This window comes from Lichenostomus cassidix, chromosome 22, assembly GCF_008360975.1.
Source record: "Lichenostomus cassidix isolate B80296 chromosome 22, HeHo_3.0, whole genome shotgun sequence".
Taxonomy (NCBI): Eukaryota; Metazoa; Chordata; class Aves; order Passeriformes; family Meliphagidae; genus Lichenostomus; species Lichenostomus cassidix.
In genome coordinates, this window is record NC_139502.1 from 4,995,443 (window position 1) to 5,016,736 (window position 21,294).

At 60.8% G+C, this 21,294-nt stretch overlaps 1 protein-coding gene across 10 annotated transcripts; it reads right to left on the reverse strand.

Annotated features, from left to right (window-relative positions):
- Window positions 1–3: 3 nt before the first annotated feature.
- Window positions 4–20,577, reverse strand: CAMK2B (calcium/calmodulin dependent protein kinase II beta). 10 transcript variants are annotated; one of them, XM_085080441.1, is made up of 21 exons: window positions 20,420–20,577; window positions 17,627–17,721; window positions 15,675–15,734; window positions 15,242–15,296; window positions 15,077–15,142; window positions 12,824–12,896; window positions 12,060–12,162; window positions 11,636–11,719; window positions 11,079–11,173; window positions 10,733–10,855; window positions 10,564–10,647; window positions 9,902–9,944; window positions 9,381–9,455; window positions 7,265–7,302; window positions 7,106–7,177; window positions 5,516–5,560; window positions 5,227–5,275; window positions 2,259–2,334; window positions 2,086–2,180; window positions 1,502–1,736; window positions 4–1,432 (listed from the first exon to the last, which is right to left on the reverse strand). In XM_085080441.1, exons 1-20 carry the CDS (start codon window positions 20,482–20,484, stop codon window positions 1,504–1,506), a joined length of 1,629 nt encoding a protein of 542 aa, XP_084936567.1. In that variant the 5' UTR covers window positions 20,485–20,577; the 3' UTR covers window positions 4–1,432; window positions 1,502–1,503. The 10 variants fall into 10 exon arrangements, with proteins under 10 accessions (XP_084936567.1, XP_084936566.1, XP_084936570.1 ...); XM_085080440.1 differs by having other exon boundaries at window positions 7,265–7,305; XM_085080444.1 differs by lacking the exon at window positions 9,381–9,455 and having other exon boundaries at window positions 7,265–7,305.
- Window positions 20,578–21,294: the final 717 nt, after the last annotated feature.

Sequence of the window (21,294 nt, forward strand, 5' to 3'; positions counted from 1 at the left end):
TGATTACTGTTTTTTCCTTATAATTTATTTGCAGTTTTCCCGAGACAAAAACGAAATCAGAGTCATCTTTTACACTTACAAGGCTCAGAAAGAAAAGACAAAGGGTTTTTTGGGGGAGGGGCATGGGGGTGATATGCCGGGGAGGGGGAGACAGAAAAAGAATGAGAGAAAAGGGGAAGAAAGAGAAAAATTTGGCAACGATCCACCAGCATTCATGGGACAGGAACAGCTCAGCTCCTCGACATACAGCGTTAGCGCCCGAGGGTTGCTCCCGCGCAAAGGGCATGCAGAGAAATCATCAGAATAATTAAAAAATAATTAATATCCCCCACCCATCCCACCCCCTCCCCTCCAGCCAAAACCAGCCCTCAGCATGGTGGGGATGCCCTGGGGAATCTCGTGGGGAATGCCTGGAGTGGAGTGATGCCTCCCCAGGGATGGGGGATTGGGGGTGACAGGGTCCCCCGGAGCGCTGGCCATGGGAGGGGGGGTGCAGGATCTGCTGCCGGTGCCCCTGTGCTGGGGGGGACCCTGGCGGAGCAGCCTGTGCCCCCTAAGAGACCCATTCTCTTAGTCTAAAGTGCTTTCGATGCTGCGTCAGTGCTGGCTGGATCGTCCTGAGCCCCCCGCCCCAAACCCCAATGCCCCCCAGCTGCCCTCTGACACTGCATCCACCTCCCCCCTGCCAAAACCTGCCAGCACCTGGAGCTGGCACCTGCAACATTGGGTGCTGGTGTGGGGATCAGTGGGATGGGGACACAGGGGTGCAAGGGGTAGACCCTTCCAAAGGCACCCACTGTGTTCCCTGCGCAGCAGTGCCCAGGATCAGCCTTAGGCCCCCATAAGCAGCACTCCCAGGGGAAGCACTGGACTGGGGTGGGGGGGAGAGAGTCTCTGTGTGTGTCCCCCCCACCTCACTCACCCCCTGGCAGCCCCCTGTGGCTGGGGACCCCTGTGGGAATTCAAAAATAAAGAGCTCTCTCTATGTACAGGGGCCAGGGCAGGACAGAGCAAAGCGGAGCCCAAAGAACAACATCCACCACCAGCGACAGCAACACGCCACTAGCACAGCCGGGGGGGGGGCTGGGACCCCCCTTGCCCCCCCAGCAGAGACTGGCCGAGGTGGGGGGCTGAGCCCCCCAGCACCCTCGCCTGTGACCGAGCGGCTGGGTTGGGTTTGGGGGTGTGAGTGGGTTTGGGTTGGGTTTTCCTTCTTTTTTTTTTTTTCCTATTTTTTGTTGTCTTCATAATTTTGGCTTTTTTTTTTGTCTTTTTGTTTTCTGCAAACACAGGCACTGGAGGGGGGGAGCAGGGGCCAGGGAAGGGGGGACAGGCATGCGGACGCGTGCTTCAGGGGGCCGCAGCTCCGGCTGCTGCCTCGGCTCCCATCGCCGTCTCCGTCGGGCTGGAACCAGGACAGCCACCGCAAGCTCTGTGGGGACACCCTAGTGAGCCAGACCTGGGGCTCCCTGGACCCCCTGGGCCCTAATCCCACCCTCACCTTCACTGCAGTGGGGCAACAGGGGCCCCCGAGCCGTGGAAGTGGACGTTCTGCCACTTGCCATCGCGGCGGTGCCAGACACGGGTCTCCTCGGACTGGCTGGTGCGGGGCCGGCCCTGCGCGTCGATGTACTGGGTGAGGCGGATGTAGGCAATGCAGGCCGCGTCCTCCCCGATGACGTGCACGTGCGGGTTCAAGATGGTCGTGTGGATTGGCTTGTTGTTCTTGGAGAGCACTGCGGGGGGGGCCGAGGTCAGCGGGGCTGGCACAGGACGGGGGGTGCGCATGGATGGGGGCAGGGGATGGGTGAGGAACTGGAAAGAGAAGGGGCGGGGATGGGGGCAGGGAACGGTCAGGGATGGTGGCAATGCAGGCGGATGGATGGCCCAGCAGGAAAGGGCTGGGGACAGGTAGGTGAGGTGACTAGGATGGGCAGGCAGTGGGCAAGAGACAGGGAACAGCAAAAGAGACAGGCAGGGAGACAAGACGGAGAGGGTTGGGCAGGACATGGAGAGGATGGGCAGGGCAGGCAAGACGGGCAGGGCACAGGCAGGGCAGGTGGCACGGGCAGGTCAGGTACTTACAGTTCTCGAAGTAGAAGCGGTGGAAGTCCATCCCCTCCACCAGGTTGCCCAGTGCCTCGGGCTCAAAGGAGGTGAGCCCCGGGTCGCAGATCTTCCTGCAGGCAGCAAGTGAGAGTGGCCCCGCCCAGCCCCACCCCGCCCGGCCCTGTCCCACCAGTCCCCGCCCCACTCACGCATAGGCCTCGAAGTCCCCGTTATTGACGGCCTCGATGAGCTGCTCCGTGATCTTGATGATCTCCTGCTTGCGGGCTGGGGGCACGTCACTGTCACCGCCACTGCCACCGCCCCAGCCCCCCGGTGACACCGTGGAGGTGGGTGGACAGGATGTTGGGATGGACATGGGACATGGAGGGGAGGCATGGGGACAGACACAGGGACAGACAGACAGACCCTGGGGGCAGAAAAACCTTGGGGACAGGCAGACAGACCATGGGGATGGACCATGGGGACAAACACAAGGACCTTGGGGACAGACAGACCGACCATGAGGGCAGGCAGACAGACCACAGGGACAGACACAGGGACCTTGAGGACAGACACAGAAACCATAGGGACAGACAGACAGCCCTTGGGGACAGAAGGCCCTTGGGGACAGATAGGCACCACTGTGCTCCCAGGGCCCCCACAGCTCTGCCACACCAGTATTTGCATAATCCTCTCAGCATGTCTCATTGCTAGCCCAGTGCCACCTCAGCATCTCCCAGTGCCGCTCCTGTATGTCCCAGTGCCATCCCAGTGCCCTCCCAGCATGCTCAAGCATCCCAGTGCCTGCTCAGCATGTCCCATTAGTGCCAAGTGCATCCCAGTGTTACTCCTGCAAGATCCCAGTGCCATTCCCAGCACATCCCAAAACAGCCACTTCCATACCAGTGTTTCCCAGTGCCATCCCACTGTCTCAGTGCCATTCCAGTGCATCCCAGTACCCTCCCAGTTCCATGCAAGTGCATCCTAATAAATCCCAGTGCAATCCTAGTGCATCCCAGAGCTTCTCCAGTGCCCTCTGATGCATCGCAGTGCCATCATATTGCTTCCCAGTGCAAGCCCAGTGCATTCCAATACACCCCAGTTCCATCCTAGTGCAATCCTACTGCATTCCAGTGACAGCCCAATACACTCTCGTGCCACTCCAGTGCCATTCCACTACGTTTCAGTTACATCCCTGAATGCCCCAATACCCTTCCAGGGCATCCCAATACACTCCAGTTTAAATCAGTACATCTCAGAGCCATCCCACTGTATTTCAATGCAACCCAGTGCCAACCTACTGTGTCCCAGTGCCCTTCCAGTATATTCCAGTTCACCCCAGTTCCATCCCAGTGCATCTGAGCATCATGCTGTTGAATTCCAGTGTGTGCCACTGCAATTGCAATGTGTGCCAGTATCCTTCCAATGCAGCCCACCCCACTATATTCCAATGACTCATTTCATCCTAATGCCACCCCAGTCACCTCAGTTTCATCTCAGCACATCCCAGTGCCACTCCGATGCACTTCAACACAGCCCAGTTCCGTCCCAGTATCTCACAGTGCTATTCCAGAACACACCAGTACACTCCAATCTGCCCTGGTGCATCCCAGTAATATCTCACTGCATCTCTATGCCAATCTCCTGTGTCCCGGTGTTATTTCAGTGTATTCCAATACATCCCAGTTCCATTTCAGTGCACTGCAGTACCATTCTACTGCTTCTCAGTGCACCCCAGTACCATTCTAGTGTATTCCAATATACCCCAGTTCCATCCAGTGCAACTCATTGCCACTCCAGTGCATCTCAATTAATCATAGTATCATTCCGCTGTATCCCAGTCCTCCCCAGTCTATTCTTTTGTCACCCTAATGTGTTCCAAACACCTCAGTGCCACTCAACTATATCCCAGTTTCTTCCAGTGCATCTCAGTGTCACTCCTATGCCCTCCTGGTGGATCCCAGTTGCACTCCAGTGCATTTCAACACAGCCTGTTTCCATCCCATTATGACCTAGTACTACTCCAGAGCATAACAGTACACTCCATTTTGTCTCAGTGACTTCTCACTACGTCTCAGTGCCAATGTACTGTGTCTCACTGCTATCCAATACATCCCAGTATAGGCTAGTTCTACCCAGGGCACCTCTTGGTACCATCCCACTGTGTCGCAGCATCATCGCAGTGCATCCTAATGCCACCCCAGCACCGTTTTAATGAGTCCTAGTGCCATTCCAGCATGTCCCAGTCTATACCATTTCCATCCAACTGCACCCCTATGCATCCTAGTACCATCCCAGTACATCTCAGCACACTCCCAGTGCATCCTGGTGCCATCTCAATGAATCCTAGTGTCATCCCAGCTTCATCCTAGCACACCCCAGATCCATGCCAGTGCATTTGAACACTCTCCCAGTGCATTCCAGAAATGTCCCAGTACAATCCCCAATGCATTCCGGTGCCACCCCTGTGCCATTCCAGTGCAACCCAATGAATCCTAGCGCTATCCCAGGGCTATCCCAAATCCCAGCCAGTGCATTCCAGGGCTGGCCCAGCACATCACAGTGCACCAACTGCATCTTGATGCCATGCCAGTTCAATCCCAGTTCACCCCAGTGCAATGCCAGTGGAATCCAAGGCATCCTAGTGCCAACCCAATGCATTCCATCCAGCACACTCTCAGTGCATCCTAGTGAGACCCCAATGCATTCTGGTGCCATCCCAGTACATTCCAGTGTCATCTCAGTGCATTTCATTGCTGCTCCAGTGCATCCCAGGGAACCAAATGTATTCTGGTGCTATGCCAGTGCCATCCCAGTGCCATTCCAGTGCAACCCAACGCATCTTAGTATAATCCGAACACATTAGTATAATCCACCCCAGTGCATTCTAGCACACTCCTACTGCATCCCAATGCATCCTAGTGCCATCCTGGTGCATTCCACAGCTGTCCATCACAGTGCCATCCCAGCGCATCCTGAAGCCATCCCAGTTCATCCCAGTACCATTCCAGTGCACACCAATGCATACCGCTGCCATCCTAGCACTATCCCAGTGCATTCCAAGACCCTCCCAGTGCATCCCAGTGCCATTCCCGTGCAACCCAATGCATCCTAGCACCACCCCAGTGCATCCCAGTTCCCTCCCAGTGCAACCCTGCCGCCCCCTGCGCCCGTCACCTTTGGTGTCCTCGTCCTCAATGGTTGTGTTGGTGCTGTCGGAGGACTCCTGCTCACAGGACGGCGGCGGTGAAGGGGAGACACAAACAGGGGGGTCAGACCTGGCCCTGGGGGTATGGGGAGAGGGAACAAGCCCATCCAGGGCTTGGCAGGACCCCAACGATGCTGGACGCTATAGAGGGACCCCGCTGTCACCATGCCCTGTGTGCACTCCTCATCCACATCACCCTCCCCACGACATGGCTAATGCTGGGGGGAGGATGGAGGCGGAAAGCAGGGGCAGCGATACCTTGGTGCCGTCCGCAGGGTTATGAATTACAGTAGTTTGAGGCTCCTACAGGAGAAGGGAGAGAGACAGAGGCGGGGGTGGGGGGAAGCGAGAGCCCGGAGGGGACAACGAGGGGGGACGACGGAGTGAGCAGCACGTGGACAAGGGCGAGGAGAGACCCAGACCGGATTTGGGAAGGGCAGAGGGGGGAGAGAAGCAGAGAGTCATTAGTCTAGCGAAGCCGAATGGTTTAATTCACAGACATGGAGAGGGAAGAAAGGGGGGAAAGGGGTGGGCAGAGCTGGGGGAGAGAGGCAGTGAGGCCAGGAGGGCTGGGCTGGGGGGCAGCTCTGTGCCCATGTCCTGCATGCCGGTGCTCAGGGGCTCCACTCACCATACGTCTGAGCATCCCGGACATCCCTGCGCCTGAATCCCAACCATCCTGCTGCCTGCATCCCGAGCATGGCCCATATCCTTTGGCATCCCTCAGCTTGCACCCAGACCATCCCTGTGCCTGTATCCCAACCATCCAACTGCCTGCATCCCAAGCATCCCTTGGCTTGCATCCCGACCATCCCTGTACCCGTATCGTGACCATCCCGCTGCCAAGATTCCAAGCACCCCTCATCCACGGCTTCCCGCTGCCTGCATCCCACCCTCACTGTGTGGGGTGTTCACCCCTTTCTCCATATCCTGCACTCATTGACCAGCCAGGCACACCTTCACCAGTGCACAGCACTCTGTGCCAACTGGGCATCACCCTGCCTGTATCCTGCTCTCATGGAACCATGCCCCTGCCCTTGTGCTGCACCCCCTGTGCCACAAAGGTCACAACGGGCACCCCTGTGCCCACATTCTGCACCTACCTTGCTGTTGGCATTGCCAGAGGACCCCCAGATCCTGCACCTGCTGTTTCAGACAGCCACACCTTTACCTGTGTCCCGCACTCCCTGTGCCAGCTGGGCAGTCCTGTGTCTGGATCAGGCACTTACCTAATCTGCAGGGTCACAGTCAGTACCCCCATCCTTGTGACCCAGCACATGCCTTGCCATTAGCATCACAGGGTGTCCCTGTCCCCCAACCCTGCACCCACTTCGCCATCCGTGTCACCAGTATCCTCCTGCCTGTGGCTTGTCCCCATTATGGGGCATCTGTGGCCATACCCTGCACCCACCTTGTTCTCATGGTGGGGCACCCCCATACTCATGTTCTGTACCCACCTCAGTCCCCATGTCACAGGACATCCTCATGCCCATATCCTGCACCCACCTGGCTGTCCCCATGGAAGGAACATCTCTGTGTCCATGTCCTGCACCTACCTCATCCCCGTGGACACATGCATGACTGTGTTCTACACCCATGTCACTGTCCCCAGGGCTGAGGGAGATGTGGGGCTGTCCATGTGCCTGCACCCTTCACCCACCTTGTCTGTCCAGCGGGGTCATCCTATGCCCATGTCCTGCACACCCCTTTCCATCCTCGGGACACCCCCTCCCCAGCGACCCCAGGAACAGCCGGTCAGGGGGTGCACATGGTGATGGATGGGATGGGCTGGTGGGATGGATCCAGTGGGATGGGGGATTTGGGGGGTGCAGGGTAGGGGGCACCTACCAGAGCAGTGGGCGGGAGGGTCCCTTTGGGGCTGGTGATGCCGGCACTGCCTTTGGTGCTGTTGGTCTGGGGCTGTGGGAGGGGAGAGATGGAGGGGCTCAGTGGCATGGCGGGGGAAGCAGCCCACCCCAGCCCCCCTCGGCCCCCCTGGCCCCTCACCTTCACGCCATCTGCCTTCTTGTTCAGTAAGCTCTTAGCTGCTGCAAGGGGAGAGAGTGTCAGTGCTCCCCCCCAGCACAAGGGACACTGCATGTCCCCAAACCCAGACCCTTCCCGGCCACCCAATCTGATCCCAGGCTGGGTGCTGGCAGCACCTGCCACCCCAGTGTCAGAAAGGGGGAACACGCTAGGAAGGTGGTGTCCCCATCCTGGGGAAGGTCCCCATTTTGGAGGGGTGGCCCCCATGTGGGGAGGGGTGTCCCCATTCTAAGGGGGTCTCCATTCTGAGGGGGTCCCATGCTGGGGGCAGTCCCCATGCTGGGTGGGGTGTCCCCACCCTAGGGAATCCCCATTTTGGCGGGGTTCTCCATGCTGGGAGAAGTGTCCCCAAGCTGGAGGGGTCCCCAGCCTCAGGAAGGTCCCCATCCTGGGCTAAGAGAGTGTCCCCATCCAGGAAGGGGTTTCCCCAACCTCGTGGAGCCATCCCTATCCTGGTGGGTGTCCCCATCCTAGTGGGAGGTTCCCAAACTCAAGGGGGTCCCCATCTTGGCGGGAGCTGTACCCATCCTGGGAGGGATGTCCTCAACCTGTGGAGACCCCCATCCAGGCAGGGTGTCCCCTTTCTGGAGGAGGGGGCTCCCAAACTCAGTGGGTCCTCAGACTGGGGGAAGGAGGTGTCCCCAGCCTGAGGGAGGTCCCCATCCTGGTGACCCCCGTGTTGGGGGGCAGGGCTGGCTTACCTTGGAGAAATGCAGAGAGGAAAGCAAGAGAGAGGAGTTGGGAGGGAGCAAGAGAGAAACAGGGCAGGAAAAGGAGGAAAAGGGGAAAAACATAAAAAAAGAACATAAAAGATGAGTTGAGTACGGGGGGTGGGGACAGCTGCCTGTGCCCCTACCGTCTCCCTGGAGGGCGACAAGGATGGGCACGGGTATGAAGATCTGTCACTGCTACCATGATCTCTGGTCAGTGAGGGGATAGGGGGTGATGGGGACATGGTGGGGCACAAGTGGTTGGGGGGGGGGTGGAGGATGGGGGTGTCACCTCGAGCATCCTTGTCATTCCTTTAAACTCAGAGACCCACCCCGGGCTGGCATCACAAGTTGAGGGGGCATGTGCGATGACAAGTCCAGTGACAGCAGAGTAGCACCCATCACCACCAAAGGAGGGGGCGTGGGCAGATGCGGGGAGGAGGAGATGACCCACATATCCCTCCCCTGTGGACCTATGTCTCCTCAGGGGTCCCTATCAGGGTGTCCCCAAAGGTTCCTGTCCCTCCTCTGAAAGCAGGCGAGTGCTGAGAGGTGGGGGTTTAAACCAGAGCCAAACTGGGAGGTGGGAGGGGGGTACCTGTGGCAGGGGGGCCAGTGGTAGCCCTTAGTGTGGGGGATGGTTTAAGACCCACCGAGTGTTTCGCGGCATCACAAACACTGGCTGCAGCTCTCAGAAACTCAGGGGGGTCACATGCTGGGGAGGCACATGCTGGAGGGCACATGCCGGGGGGCACATGCGGGGGGGGAGACACATGCAAGGGGGGGGCACATGCGGAGTGGGGATGCAGGGGGGGCACGAGGGGGACAGAGGACATGCAGCCCGTTTGCCCCCCCTCCACGCACTGGTGTACCCCCCTGTGTGCATGACGGGGGCAGTGCTATGGGGTGGGAGCAGTGCGGGGACACACCCTAAAATTATCCCCCCCCACTCCCAGATCCCCATTGTTGACCCAGATGTGGACCCTGGGGATGCCACCAGTGTGTCCCCCTCCAGGAACCACTGGCCCAGGCCCAGGGTCAAGCACTCAGCAGCCCCACCTTGGGGGTGGGGGCTGGTGCAGAGACCCCTCTCCCAGGGCCAGTTGCGGGGTGACATCAGGGGGGACAGCAGCATCTCTTGGTGCCAGTGGGGAGGGGGAGAGGCTGGAGGTCTCTGGGGGGGCAGTGCCAGGGGCCATGCATGTGCTCCGATTTCCGAGGAGGGAACCCGAAACCCGCTGGGGAGGTGGGAGGCAGGGAAGAGGATGGTTGGGAGAAGAGGGTGACATGGGGATGAAGGATCTGGGGACACACAGAGACCAAGCGGGGCCGGGGGGGCCGGGGGGGCCCTTTGCAGACGCGTCTACCTTGTTCCACCAGCCCCAGGGGGGCCCCGGCAGCGGCCGCTGACATGGTGGGAGGAGCGGTGGTCTGTCTGCCCACTGCGGGCCATGAGAGAGAGAGAGAGGGAGCAGAGCTCCTGTTAGGGGGGGCAGGGAGGGGCTGCAGCTGGGACCCCCACCTTCCCCCCCCACAACAAGAACTCTTGGGGTGCCCATCACCCTGGCCTCAGGCCTGGGGTGGCTGGTGCTGTTCCCTCCCCCTCCCCGTGTCGCCCCCCACCAGCCACTGGAGTGGGGGGGGACACACGGGGACCGGGCACTACCTGCTGCTGTGTGCGTGGGGCGGGGGGGCCGGGTCCTGCCCCCACCTTGGCTACCACATGCCCCGTCCTCACCGATGGGGAAAAAATGGTGGGGGGTTAAGGCAGGGAGGGGAGAAAGAGAGAAAGACAGCGATAGAGAGAGGGGGGCACCGGCCCGGGGGGGAGCTATGGAGGGGGGGCTGTGGCCCCCGGCCCCCCCGGCCAGTGGGAGCCCCCCCTTACCTGAGAAGTTCCTGGTGGCCAACATGGTGGTGAGGATGGCACCCTGTGGGGAGGGGCAGGGTGAGCTGGGGAGAGGGTGCAGGGGTGGGACAGGCAGGATGGGGCCCTGGGAGGGTGGGGTGTGATGGGAGAGAATGAGATGGAGGAGGAAAAATGGGGTGATGGCATGCGGGGGTACAGGATGGGGCCCATGGGACTGGGAATTGGGAGAGGGGTTGCAGGTTGAGGGGGCAGGATGGAGTCATGGGACCAGGCAGTGGGGGGAGTGGCAGGCTAGAGCCATGGCATGGGGCAACATACTGGGCAGGGGCAGGATGGCACCGTGCCGCACTGCGTGTCGCTGGGATGGGGCCAAAGCCCACAGCAGAGCACCAGGCACTCCAGAGGGGAACCACAACACCCACTGGGAAGGGACTGTGCCCCATGGAAGGGCAGAGGAAGGCCCTGATGGGTGCTGGGGTGGGAACGTGCTGTACTGGGTGCTGCCAGAGTGGGCAGGGCATGGGTCCCACAGTGGGAAGGGGAATGTCCCACAGCAGGCAGGGCAGGGGTCCCACGGCAGACAGGGGAGGGTCCCATAGGAGAGCCCCATGGAGAGGCAAGGTGGTGCTGGGAGGATGAGCACTGTCCCCAGTCCACACCTTCCCCACCAGCCCCCTCACCTTGAGCTTCCTCCGGGCATTGAACTTTTTCAAGCACTCCACTGTTTCCTGCCTGTGCATCATGGAAGCCACGGTAGAACGTTGCTGTGGGGAACAGTGGGGTCAGCACCAGGTTTCTGCAGTTACTGGAACTGGGATGACAGGTGCTGGCGGGACACAAAGCACTTACGCAGACCCACGGGTGCTTGAGGGCCTCATGGGCTGTGATGCGCTTGGCGGGGTTGATGGTCAGCATCTGATTGATGAGGTTTTTCGCTTCGGGGGTGACTGTGTCCCACTCAGGTGAAGGGAACTGGGAGGGTACAGGGACACGGAGGTGACAGCTGTGGAGGGGCAGCCCCATGGCACCTGTATCACTCCACATCCCTACATATCCCCAACCAGACACCAAAGACATGGCCCAAAGCCACCCCCAGGCTCTGCCTCCTGAAGATTAGCTGTAGCATCCCTCAGTAGGTTCCAGAGTTAACGGGCCAGCTGCCACAGGGCATGGGATCCTGGCACCAGGGACTTACATCATAGGCCCCAGCCTTGATTTGTTGATAGAGTTTGTGCTGGTCCTCGTCCCAGAACGGCGGGTAGCCCACCAGCAGGATGTACAGGATGACCCCTGAGCCAGGGAGAGTGGGGTTAGAGGGGTGCAAGGACCCCAAACCACCCCTGGCTCTCCCTGGCCCCACGGTGTTCCCATGACACAGCAGTTATCCCAAGCATGGCCTGTCCCTGTGTTGCCAGAATGGCACTCACAGGGAACAGTGCAGCACTGCCAGGGCACATGGCACAGGATGGCCCCAGGATGGGGTCAGGGCTGGAACAGGAACTGGGATGCGACCAGCACAGAAATGGGATTGAAAAGAGAGTGAGACTAGGATAGGAATGGAATGAGACTAGAACGGAGCCAGGAAAGTGCCAGAATGGGAGTGGGATGGGATCAGAATGGGACCGTGCAGGGATGGGGCATAGATTAGGATGGGATTGGGCAGGCATTGGACCGGGATCGGGTATCAGGGCAGGGATTGAGGTAGGGATGGGGCAGGGATGAGAGAGGGATTGGACAGGGATTGGCTCTTACCACATGCCCAGATGTCCACTGGTTTGCCATAGGCCTCTTTGCGCAGAACCTCGGGGGACAGGTAGCCAGGCGTGCCTGCAAATCCTGGAACAGGGACAGAGAGATGGGTGAGGAGAGACAGGTGAGCCACAACAGGAGTTGACAAGGACAGGACACAGTGCAGGACACAGCACTGGGACATGGGCATAGTGCAGGGGTAGGCTGGGCAGGGGGAGACATGGTGGGCACAGGGCAAGATTCTGTGGGCACAGATGCATGGACATGGTGGGTATGGGATAGGGCTGTGGTGGGCATGGGGAAGATGCAGTGGGAACAGAGCAGGGACTCAGTGCACATGGAGGGACACGCAGACACAGCACAGGTACACAGGACACAGTGGGCAGGGGCTGGGGCTGTGGTGGGCAGGGGTGGCAGCAGCACTCACCAAACCAGGCCTGCTGATCCCCCTGCACCTCAATGGCAAGGCCAAAATCTGCCAGCTTCACTGCTGCCCCTTTGCACTTGCTGGCCAGAAGCAGGTTCTCCGGCTACGTGGTCACCGGGCACAGGGAGTACCAGGCATGGACAGCACCGGGCACAGACATGGGTGGGGAGGGAAAGGAGGGATGGGGAAAGCAGAGGGACTTTAAGCTGCCATTGACCAGGTCCTGCCCGTCAGCCGGCTCTGTGTCATGGGGCTGTGGCCATGGGTGCCCTCTGCCAGTAGCCCAAGGTCCCAGATAGCACTGCCCCATGGCCAGCTCAGGGTCATCCCATGTCTCACTGGCCTCATCCCAGCATCCCCCCATATCCCAGCATCCTCCTGTATCCCAGCACCCCTCCATGTCCCACCTTGCATCCTGCCCTGACCCAACCCCCACCCCCAACCAAGCTCCAGCTGCTCCCACCCCCATCCCCCCATCCCAGCCAGTGCACACTTCTCCTGGGGCAATGGTGACTGGCGGGGTCGCAGTGAGACTCACCCAGCAGTGCAGAACCATGCCACAACTGGAGGGCACATGTGCATCCCCAGAAAAGGGAGATGGAAGCTGGGAGTGCTCAGAGCTGAGGGGATCCCCCAAGTTCAGCAAGACCTCAATGACCCCCCAGAGCCCACTGGGCCAGGACCTTCCCCAGACTGCAGGGACCCCAAGAACTGGGCAGAGGGAGCAGGGCAGAGGGATGGATGGGGTTTGGGGGGACACTCACCTTGAGGTCCCTGTGGACCACCCCCATCTGGTGACAGTGCAGGACAGCCTCCAGGATCTGCTGGATGCAGTGGCTGTGTGCAAATGGGAGAGAGGTCAGAGGAATGCTGCTCCCTCACCTCCCACACCCCCTGCCCAGGACCTGCACCTCCAAACTGCCCCCCCCCACCCCACTGCTGGGGCCCTGCTGCACCCTGAGGGGAACTGACAAAAGCAAGTGGTGACCTTGGATTTGTGGGTGCTGTCCGTGGCAACCCCTCTGTATGCCTGCTGGGGGGATCATCCCTGGAGCATCACCCCTGGGGGGATTCCTGGGGGATCCCCACCTGGGGAGGTCACCCAGAGACCTTACCCTTGGGGAGAGTCCCACCTGGTGTGAGTCACTACCTGAGGGACACCTATGGGGATGTCACTGCTTGAGGGGGTGTTATCCCTGATGGTGTCACTCCTTCCTGGGGGGCATCACCCCTGGGAGGGTGTCATTGTCTGGGGGTCATCCCTTGGGGGTCACCTCTGGGGAGTCATCCCAGGGTTGTCACTCCAAGGGGGTTACTGACTAAGGGTCAGCCCCGTGGGATCATGCCTTGGGGGGTCGCTGGCAGGGGGTCACCCTGTGCAGGGACTGTCATTGGCTGAGGGTTCATCCCTGGGGAGGTCACTGGCTGGGGGTCATCCTGGGTGGTGACTGGCTGGTAATTCATCCCTGGGGAGGTCATTGCCTAGGGGTCACCTCTCAGTGCCCACCAGGTGAGCTCCAACCTTGGCACAGAGCCATGGAGGTCATCCCAATGGTGCTTTTGTGCCCACCCCCTGTCCCCATGGGAGCCCCCCCATCCCTGCTGCTGCCCGGACACTGAGATCCCCCAGACAAGACTCACGGGGGAAGAGGGGGAACGGGGGATGGGGTGAGGGGCGGATGGAGACAAGACAAGAAAGAAAGAGGGAAGGAGCGAGGGGATGAGAGCCTGAAATGGGGGTGAAGGGGGGCCCCGCCTAGCTGGGGGAGCAGGGGTGTTGGTGGGGACAACCTCCCTGTGAGGGGGTGGGGGCAAAAAAAGGGGGGGCAGGGAGAAAAAAGAGTGAGGAGAAAGCCCCGCAGCAGGGTCCTGACAAGCGGAGCAGGGGGCTGGGAAGCGGGGGCTGCGGCGGGTGGGGGCAGCGAGGGGGAAACAGCCCCCCCGGCCCCCCCCAGATACTGACCTGCGGCTCCCTTTGCTCAGGGGCAAAGTGATGGGTGGGAGGAACGCGGGCAAAGAGCTCATGGACACAGTGACTGCAAAACAGAACGGGGGGCAGGGGTGGGGGGGCCGGATGGAGGGTTAGGGTGGGAGAGGGGTCAGGATGGTGGGGGCAGGATAGGGCATAGGGTGTGGGAGGGGGGTGGGATGGGGTGAAGGGGTGCAGGATGGAAGGGTAAGGGGTGGGAAACAGGGGCTGGATGGGAGAGCAGGATGAGTTAAAAGGGGTGGGAGTGGGGGGGCAGGTTGGCAAGGTGGGATGAGTTAAAGGGGGGGATGCAAGAAGTGGGGGTCAGGGTGTTGGGACAGGCTGGGGGTAAAGGGTGGGAGAAAGAGGTAGGAGAGGGGCATAGGAAGATACAGGGGCAGTTCAGAGGCAAGGACAGGTGTAGGAGGCAAAACAGAGGGCGAAGGGTGCTGGGGAGGGCAGCGAGCAGAGGGCAGCAACGGGACAGACGGACACACAGATGGACACACGGACACGCACAGAGCCCGAGCAACGTGTGATGGGAGACGAGAGGGACAGAGGGATGGGGGAATGGATGGAGGAGGTGAGGGGCACAAGGGGGACAGGGACGGGGGGGTCAGAGATGGGGGAACGAGAGAGGGGGAGAAACAATGTTGTGAAAGCCCAGAGACCACGGGGAGGGGCACACGGTGGCACACAGGGCACTGGAGGCTGAGGACGGCACGGTGAGGGGGGGCCTGGGGGCCCCCACTTGCCACCAGCCCCCCCAGCACAGGTCATGACAGTGCCAGGACTCAGCGACAGAGAGAGGAGGATGGGGTGGGAAGTGGAACATGGGGAGGCTCCACCCCACCCAGCAGCAGGAAGGCGCCAGTGGAGGGGCTACAATAATGCGGGGGCCGAGGGAGTGCACCCCCCCCTCCCACTGGGTGCCCTCTGCCTGCCTTGCTGGAGCTGCCCCATTCCTGCAGCCCTCCCAGGGCCCAGGGCCCAGGTGGCTGGGGGTGTCCAGGACTTTAGGGGGTGTGGTGGGGGGGTGAAGGCTCACCTGGCATCAGCCTCACTGTAGTACTCCCGTGCCACGATGTCCTCAAAGAGCTCGCCACCCGTCACCCTGAAACACAGCCAGGTACCACATCACTTTGAGACCCCCGGGAGCCCCAGGAACCCCTGAGCCCCTCCTGAAGCTCTGGGAGCCTCCTGCCACACTCACAGGTCAAAGACGAGGTAATGGAACCCCTCCTCAGAGATGCTGTCATGGAGCCGCACTGTGGGAACCAGACAGGGACAGGGACAGGCTCAGTCTCAGCCCCCAAGTACTCCCTGCCCCACCCCCAGCCACTACATGTGGCACCTGTGTGGGTCTGTGTCACATGCAGCCCACACACCGATAGCCAGTGTCCTAAAGGTGGAACCCAGAGGGACCCCAGGGCAAGACCCCATGTGTCACCAGGGTGACACCCAGCATGTCCCCTTTTGGAGACAACTAGCGTGTCCCTAGCATGGCCTTCAGCAGGACCCAAGGGTGGACCATACATCCCCAGAGGGACACTCAGCGTATCCCCAGGGTGTCATTCAAGGTGTCCCTGGGTGTCCCCAAGCAGGTCCACAGTGGTGAGAACCCCCAGGTGTCCCCAGTCACTCACCGATGTTGGAGTGCTTGAGCAGCCGGCAGATACGTGCCTCGCGCTCCAGCTTCTGGTGGTCTGGTGGGGGGCAGCAGTCAGGGGGGTACCTGCCCTGCCCCCTCCACCCTCCCCAACTATCACCTGCCCCCAGCCCAACCCCAGCAAGAGGAGCCATAGATGCTCATGTGGGAGTGCATGTGGCTCTGTGGGGTGTGCAGGTATGCACAGCGGGCAGGGGTGGGCTGTGCATGTGTGTCTGGGTGTGTACATGCGCAAGTGTCTACAGGTTTGCATGTTTGTGCACACGGGTTGGGCAGGCATGCACACACTGTGCAGGTGTGCACAGGTGTATGTGTTTATGTGTGAGCCCATGTGTGAGGCTTATCCCTACAGAAGTATGGATGGGTGTACACATGTGTGCAAGCACCTGTGGCTGTACCTGTGTGTGGATATACAGGTGTGTGGGTGCGCAAATGTGATGGGTGTGCAGGGGTATCCATGTCCTGCAATTATGCACACACATGGGTGTGCCTGTGTATGGCTGTGCCTGTGCGTGGCTGTGCCTGTGCGTAGCTGTGCCTGTGTGTGGCTGTATCTGTGTGTACCTGTGTGTGCAGCTGTACAGCTCTGTGGTTGTACTTGTGTGCACAGGTGTACAAGTGTGTGTGGCTGCACCCATGTGCATCACTGTGCCTGTGTTTGTGTGTGATGTGGAGTGTGGCATAGGCATAGTCCTGTGTGTGGTGGTCCCTGTCTCTGCAGGTGTGTGCAGGCGTGTACATCTGTGCAGCTGTGCCTGTGTGTGATTCTACACGTGTCTGCAACAGCCACTGTATGAATGCACAAGTGTACCTGCATGTGCAGCTGCACCTCTGGGTGTGTCTGCATACAAGAGCACACAGACACATAGACAGGTGTGTGCACCTGCTCACACACTTCTTTGCACACATGTATGTGTGCACACACACACAGCTCACACACAGTTCCCACACATGTGTGCACCCCTCCACTCATTGCTCACACCTATGCATACAGCCACGGCCACAGACACACATGTGTGTGCACACACAGAACACACACTCACCCTGTGCCACTCTGTGCTGCACTCCAGGTGCACATCCTAAACACCTATATCCCCCCCCCACTGTCACACATCCCACATCTGCACACATCTGCACATCCCCACTGCTGAGCTGAGAGCACACCCTACCCCACCCCACCCCACAGGCACCCACTCTGCTCAAAGGTGCGCACGCACAGCAGTGCCCATCCTCATGTGTATGCACACACACACAGGCACTCACTATTGACACATGCACACCTGCAGCCCTGCTGACACACTCTGCTCGCACCTGCGTGCACACCAAGCACACACACCTCTGCACACACACTCAGGCACCCCCTGCTTGCAAGCGTGTGCACACCAGCACGTGTACACCCACTCCATGAACACACATATGGGCAAGCACCGTGAACACATACATAGCTGTGCACACACAGGTACCCCCCCACTGCTCATGTGTGCACACACCCACCATCACACACCTGCCCAGATACACACTGCACACACCTGTGCACACACAGCTCACATACATGCATACACGGAGCTCACACCTGTGCGTGCACACCCCTCCCCCCTGCCACTTGCTCACACCTCTGTATCTGCAGGACACACCTCAGGGACAGAGGAAGCTCTGAGGAGCCCTGGGGGAGGCAGCAGGGGGGATAATGGGGATGGGCAGGACCAGACCCCACCCCCTGGAGCATTCACACCCTCCCCCACCGGCACCCGGTCTCATCAGCACCACAGGGGTCATTGGTATCACAGCTGTCACGGGAGCCAGGGGTATCAGAGGTGTCACAGGTGCCAGAGGCACCAGGGATTATCACAGGTACCAGGGATGTGTGGTACTGGCCCCCTCGGGTGCCAGAGGGGTCTGGGGGAGTCCCAGGGCTCCTGGGGATCCTACCTCTGGCTGAGAGCTTTTTGGTGTTGATGATCTTGGCAGCGTACTCATGGCCAGTGCAGAGCTTGACGCAGCGTCGGACCACCGAGAAAGCCCCCCTGGGAAGGGACAGGCTCAGCACGCCCCAAAGCACCTTGGGGGTGGGTGGGGGGTGGTTGCCACCCGTGACTCAGCACCCGAGGCCGGGGGACTGCACCCGCAGTGACTCAGCACCAGGGGGTGAACCCCAACACCGGGGGTGGGGAGGGAGGGCCCTGACATTCTGAGCCCCTGCCGTGGGTGCGCTGGGGGGGCACTAGGGGGTTGCTGGGGGGAAGAGGCTGGAGGAGGGGCTCGGTGCCATCATGGTGGGGGGGTCGCAGGAAGGATCCAGCACCGGCAGCTCGTTGCCATGGGGACAGTGGGTAGCCCGGATGGCAGCAGTGGCCGTGGTGGTGGCGGTGATGGTGATGATGGTAGTGGCGGTGACAGTGATGATGGTGACAGTGGTGCAAGTGGTGATGGTGGCAGTGGGCAAAGGACCCAGCTGTGAGTATAGGGAGCTGGCAGCCACCAACACCCCAGGGACAGGGACAGCCATGAGAAAACCATGGTCATGCCCATGCCAGGCAGAAGCACCTACAGCCCCTCCAAGTGCCATCAGCACCTGTCCTCCTTCCAGGACCCACGTCCCTGCACATCCCCTGCCTGTCCCCTGCCCGACAGGCCCCTCCTGGTGGGGGGGTCATGGCAGCGTCAGGGCACACAGAAGGGATCCCCACAACAGAGTGGTGACATGGCTGAGACCAGCAGCACCCCAGTCCTGCCACGGAGAGGATCCCATGTGGGACATGTGCCCTGGGTAGAGGACAGGGCCTGGCTGTCCTCTGCCACCGCCCCATGTCCCCAGACACCAAGGGTGCCATGCTGGCCACAACAGTGGGGACCCTCTCTCCACTAGGGGACAAGCAGGGATTCCCAGGGCCTGGCACCCCTGACCCCTCCCTTCCCCATGTGGCCCCCGGGACAGGGGACATAGTGGGTGCCAGCCCCTGAGGAGGGGCACACTGTCATGGCCTTGGCCATGCATGTTTTCCCCCTGGGCCAGAGCAATGTCCCCCCCAATCCCGGTGGGGGGGGACATGCGTGATGGCTGGAAGGCTACACTGAGAGATAGGAGGGGGGGGGAACAGGACCACATTGCCATGGCAACCAGGATGGGCTGGATTTTGGGCAGACCAAAGGAACAGCCCTCAATGGCACCATGTTCTCCCTACTGGTTCCCCCAAAGGGATCACAGCTACCCCTGCAAAATGTTCCCCCGATATAGGGGAGTGCTGGTGCCTCACAAGACCTCACAAGAGGTCTGACCTCCTCCCCCCTGCCTCATTTTACTCCCCCCCAATCCCTGGCCATGGATGGGGGGAACTGCAACCCCCATGGCCTTGGGGGCAAATTAACCCCCTCTGAAATAGCACCTTTTCGGCTCCCCACAACACCCACCCGAGGGGGTCATGATGCAGGGGGCACAGCCGGGGGGTTGGAAGGATTCGGGAGGCAGAGGGGACCTGGGAGTCTTTAAGGCCCGGGGGGCCCAGGAAGGTTGGAGTCTATAAGGACCCAAAGGGGGAGTGGATTTGGGGAGTTATATAAGGCCCAAAAGGGTCTCATAGGGAATGGGGGAAGGATGGTGTATAAGGACCAGAGGGGAGAGGGATGGGGGGGAGTCTATGGAGATGGGGAGGGCTGCAGGGATGGGGAAATCCATCAGGGTGAGGGACAAAGGGGTCCTGAAAGGGGAGGAAGTCTAAAAGAAGCAGGTGCCTATAAATACTCAAGGATGGTCTGAAAAATGGAGGGTCTCTATAGGGGGGCTGTACAGACTAGGGAGGAGGATGTCAATCAGGATTGGGGGAAGGGGTGGAGGGTTTGGGAGGGCTGCAGGGACCAGTGGGGCTATAAGGGCTGGGGATTTGTAGGAGCTTTGGGGGGATCTGAAGGGCTGGGGGTCTTTAAGGACCAGGGAATGTGGAGGAGGGTGGTCTGTAGGGATGCAGAGGGTCTGTGGGAATTAGGGGTCTGTGAGAATGGGGGTTCTGTTGGAACAAGGGGGCTTTAAAAACTGAGGGGGTCTGCAGAAGCCAGGATTAGGAGTGCTGGGAGATCTGTGAAGATCGGGGGGGTTAAGGAGGAATTGGGGGGTCTGTAAAGATGGAGGGTCCATAGGGTCAAGGGCAGCTTATATGGACTGAGTGGGGGGTCTCTAGGGACAGGCGACTGGGGACTGCAGGGGACCTGGAGGGATGGCGGAGGGATCTGGGGTGACCACGGCTGGGGAGATGAGGACAGATCAGGACAGTCTGTAAAAATGAGGATCCATAAGGATGGGGGAACCCTGTAGAACAAGGGGGCTGCAGGGACTAGGGAGGGCTATGGGGAGGGGGTGCCCGGAGGAGCTGAGGGGTCCGGGCCGCCAGGGAGGGCTGGAAGGCCCCAGGAGGGGGGCGGTATAAGGGGTGGGGGCCAGTGGGGAGGGGGGGGCAGGGCCAATACCGGGGGAAGGGCAGTAACGGGGGAGGGGGGGGGGGCTGGGCAGGGCCGGTTCCGGGGGGGTGGGCTGGGGGGGCCGGTCCCAGGGGGGCTAGGGGGGGCCAGTCGCGGGTGTCCCATCCCGGGGGGGAGGGGGGGGGGATGCGTCACGTCTGCACCGAGCGGCTTCCCGAGCCCCGGGCAGCGCCCCCCGCCCACGCCGCGCCTCGGGGCCGGGGCCGGGGCCGGGGCCGGGGCCGGGGCCGGGGCCGGGGCCGCCGCCCTTACTTGCCGATCTCCTCGTAGAGCTGGTACTCGTCGGTGAAACGGGTGCAGGGCACGGTGGTGGCCATGCTGCCGCCGCGCCGCGCCGCAATGAGCCGCCCCGGCACCGGCTCCGCTCGGCTCCGGCTCCGCCCGGCGCGGGGGGGCGGGGGGTGGTGCCGGGCCGGGGGAGGCTCCAGCCCGGGACAGCCCCCGCCGCTTCCCCCCCCCCCACGCCTGGAATACCCCCCAACCGCCTCCCCGAGGCAACCCCCAACTCGGACCTGCCCCCGCACACCGGGGGGATCCCCCTTGTCTCCACAAGGGCCCCGTAACCAGACCCCCAACCCCAAGACTCCTTTATCCCAAATTACCCCCGGGAGTGGGGGACCAAGCCCCCACCCCTAAAGACCCCATATCCAGATGCCCCTTCCTGGGATTCCCCCTCTAAGTAGCCCTGTCTCCAGGCTCCATCTGACGGATCCCCCCCCAGGACCCCAAATCCAGACTTACATCCACACCCCCCACGAAAGAACCCACATCCAAACCCCTCCCAAGAATCTCACAAACCCTCCCTCCAAAGGACCCCAAGCCAGCACCCCCTCCGGATCCCACATTCTCCCCCTAAAAGACCCCAATATCCAGATAGCACGCTCAAAGACCCCACATCCATGCCATGTATTCCCCCCCCCTTTGGGAACTTCCCTCTTATTCCTCTCAATACTGAGCCCCCTCCTCCCGCGCCAATGTCACCCCAAACAACCCTTCCAGGTTCGAACCCCTCCATAATCAAAACACCCGGGACAGGGCGGTGGGGCGGGGAGTCACCCCCCTGCGTCCCCCAAGGGCACCTTGAAGCCCCCCAGTGTCAGCAGCATAATGCGGGGGGCTGGATTTTG

Coding starts and splice junctions, on each gene's coding strand:
- CAMK2B (XM_085080440.1), bottom strand. CDS start 20,484: ATGGCCACCACCGTGCCCTGCACCCGTTTCACCGACGAGTACCAGCTC. Junction 12,163..12,823: donor TGGTCCACAGGGACCTCAAG/GTGAGTGTCCCC, acceptor GTGACCACGTAG/CCGGAGAACCTGCTTCTGGC. Junction 10,648..10,732: donor TCAAGCACCCGTGGGTCTGC/GTAAGTGCTTTG, acceptor TGTTCCCCACAG/CAACGTTCTACCGTGGCTTC.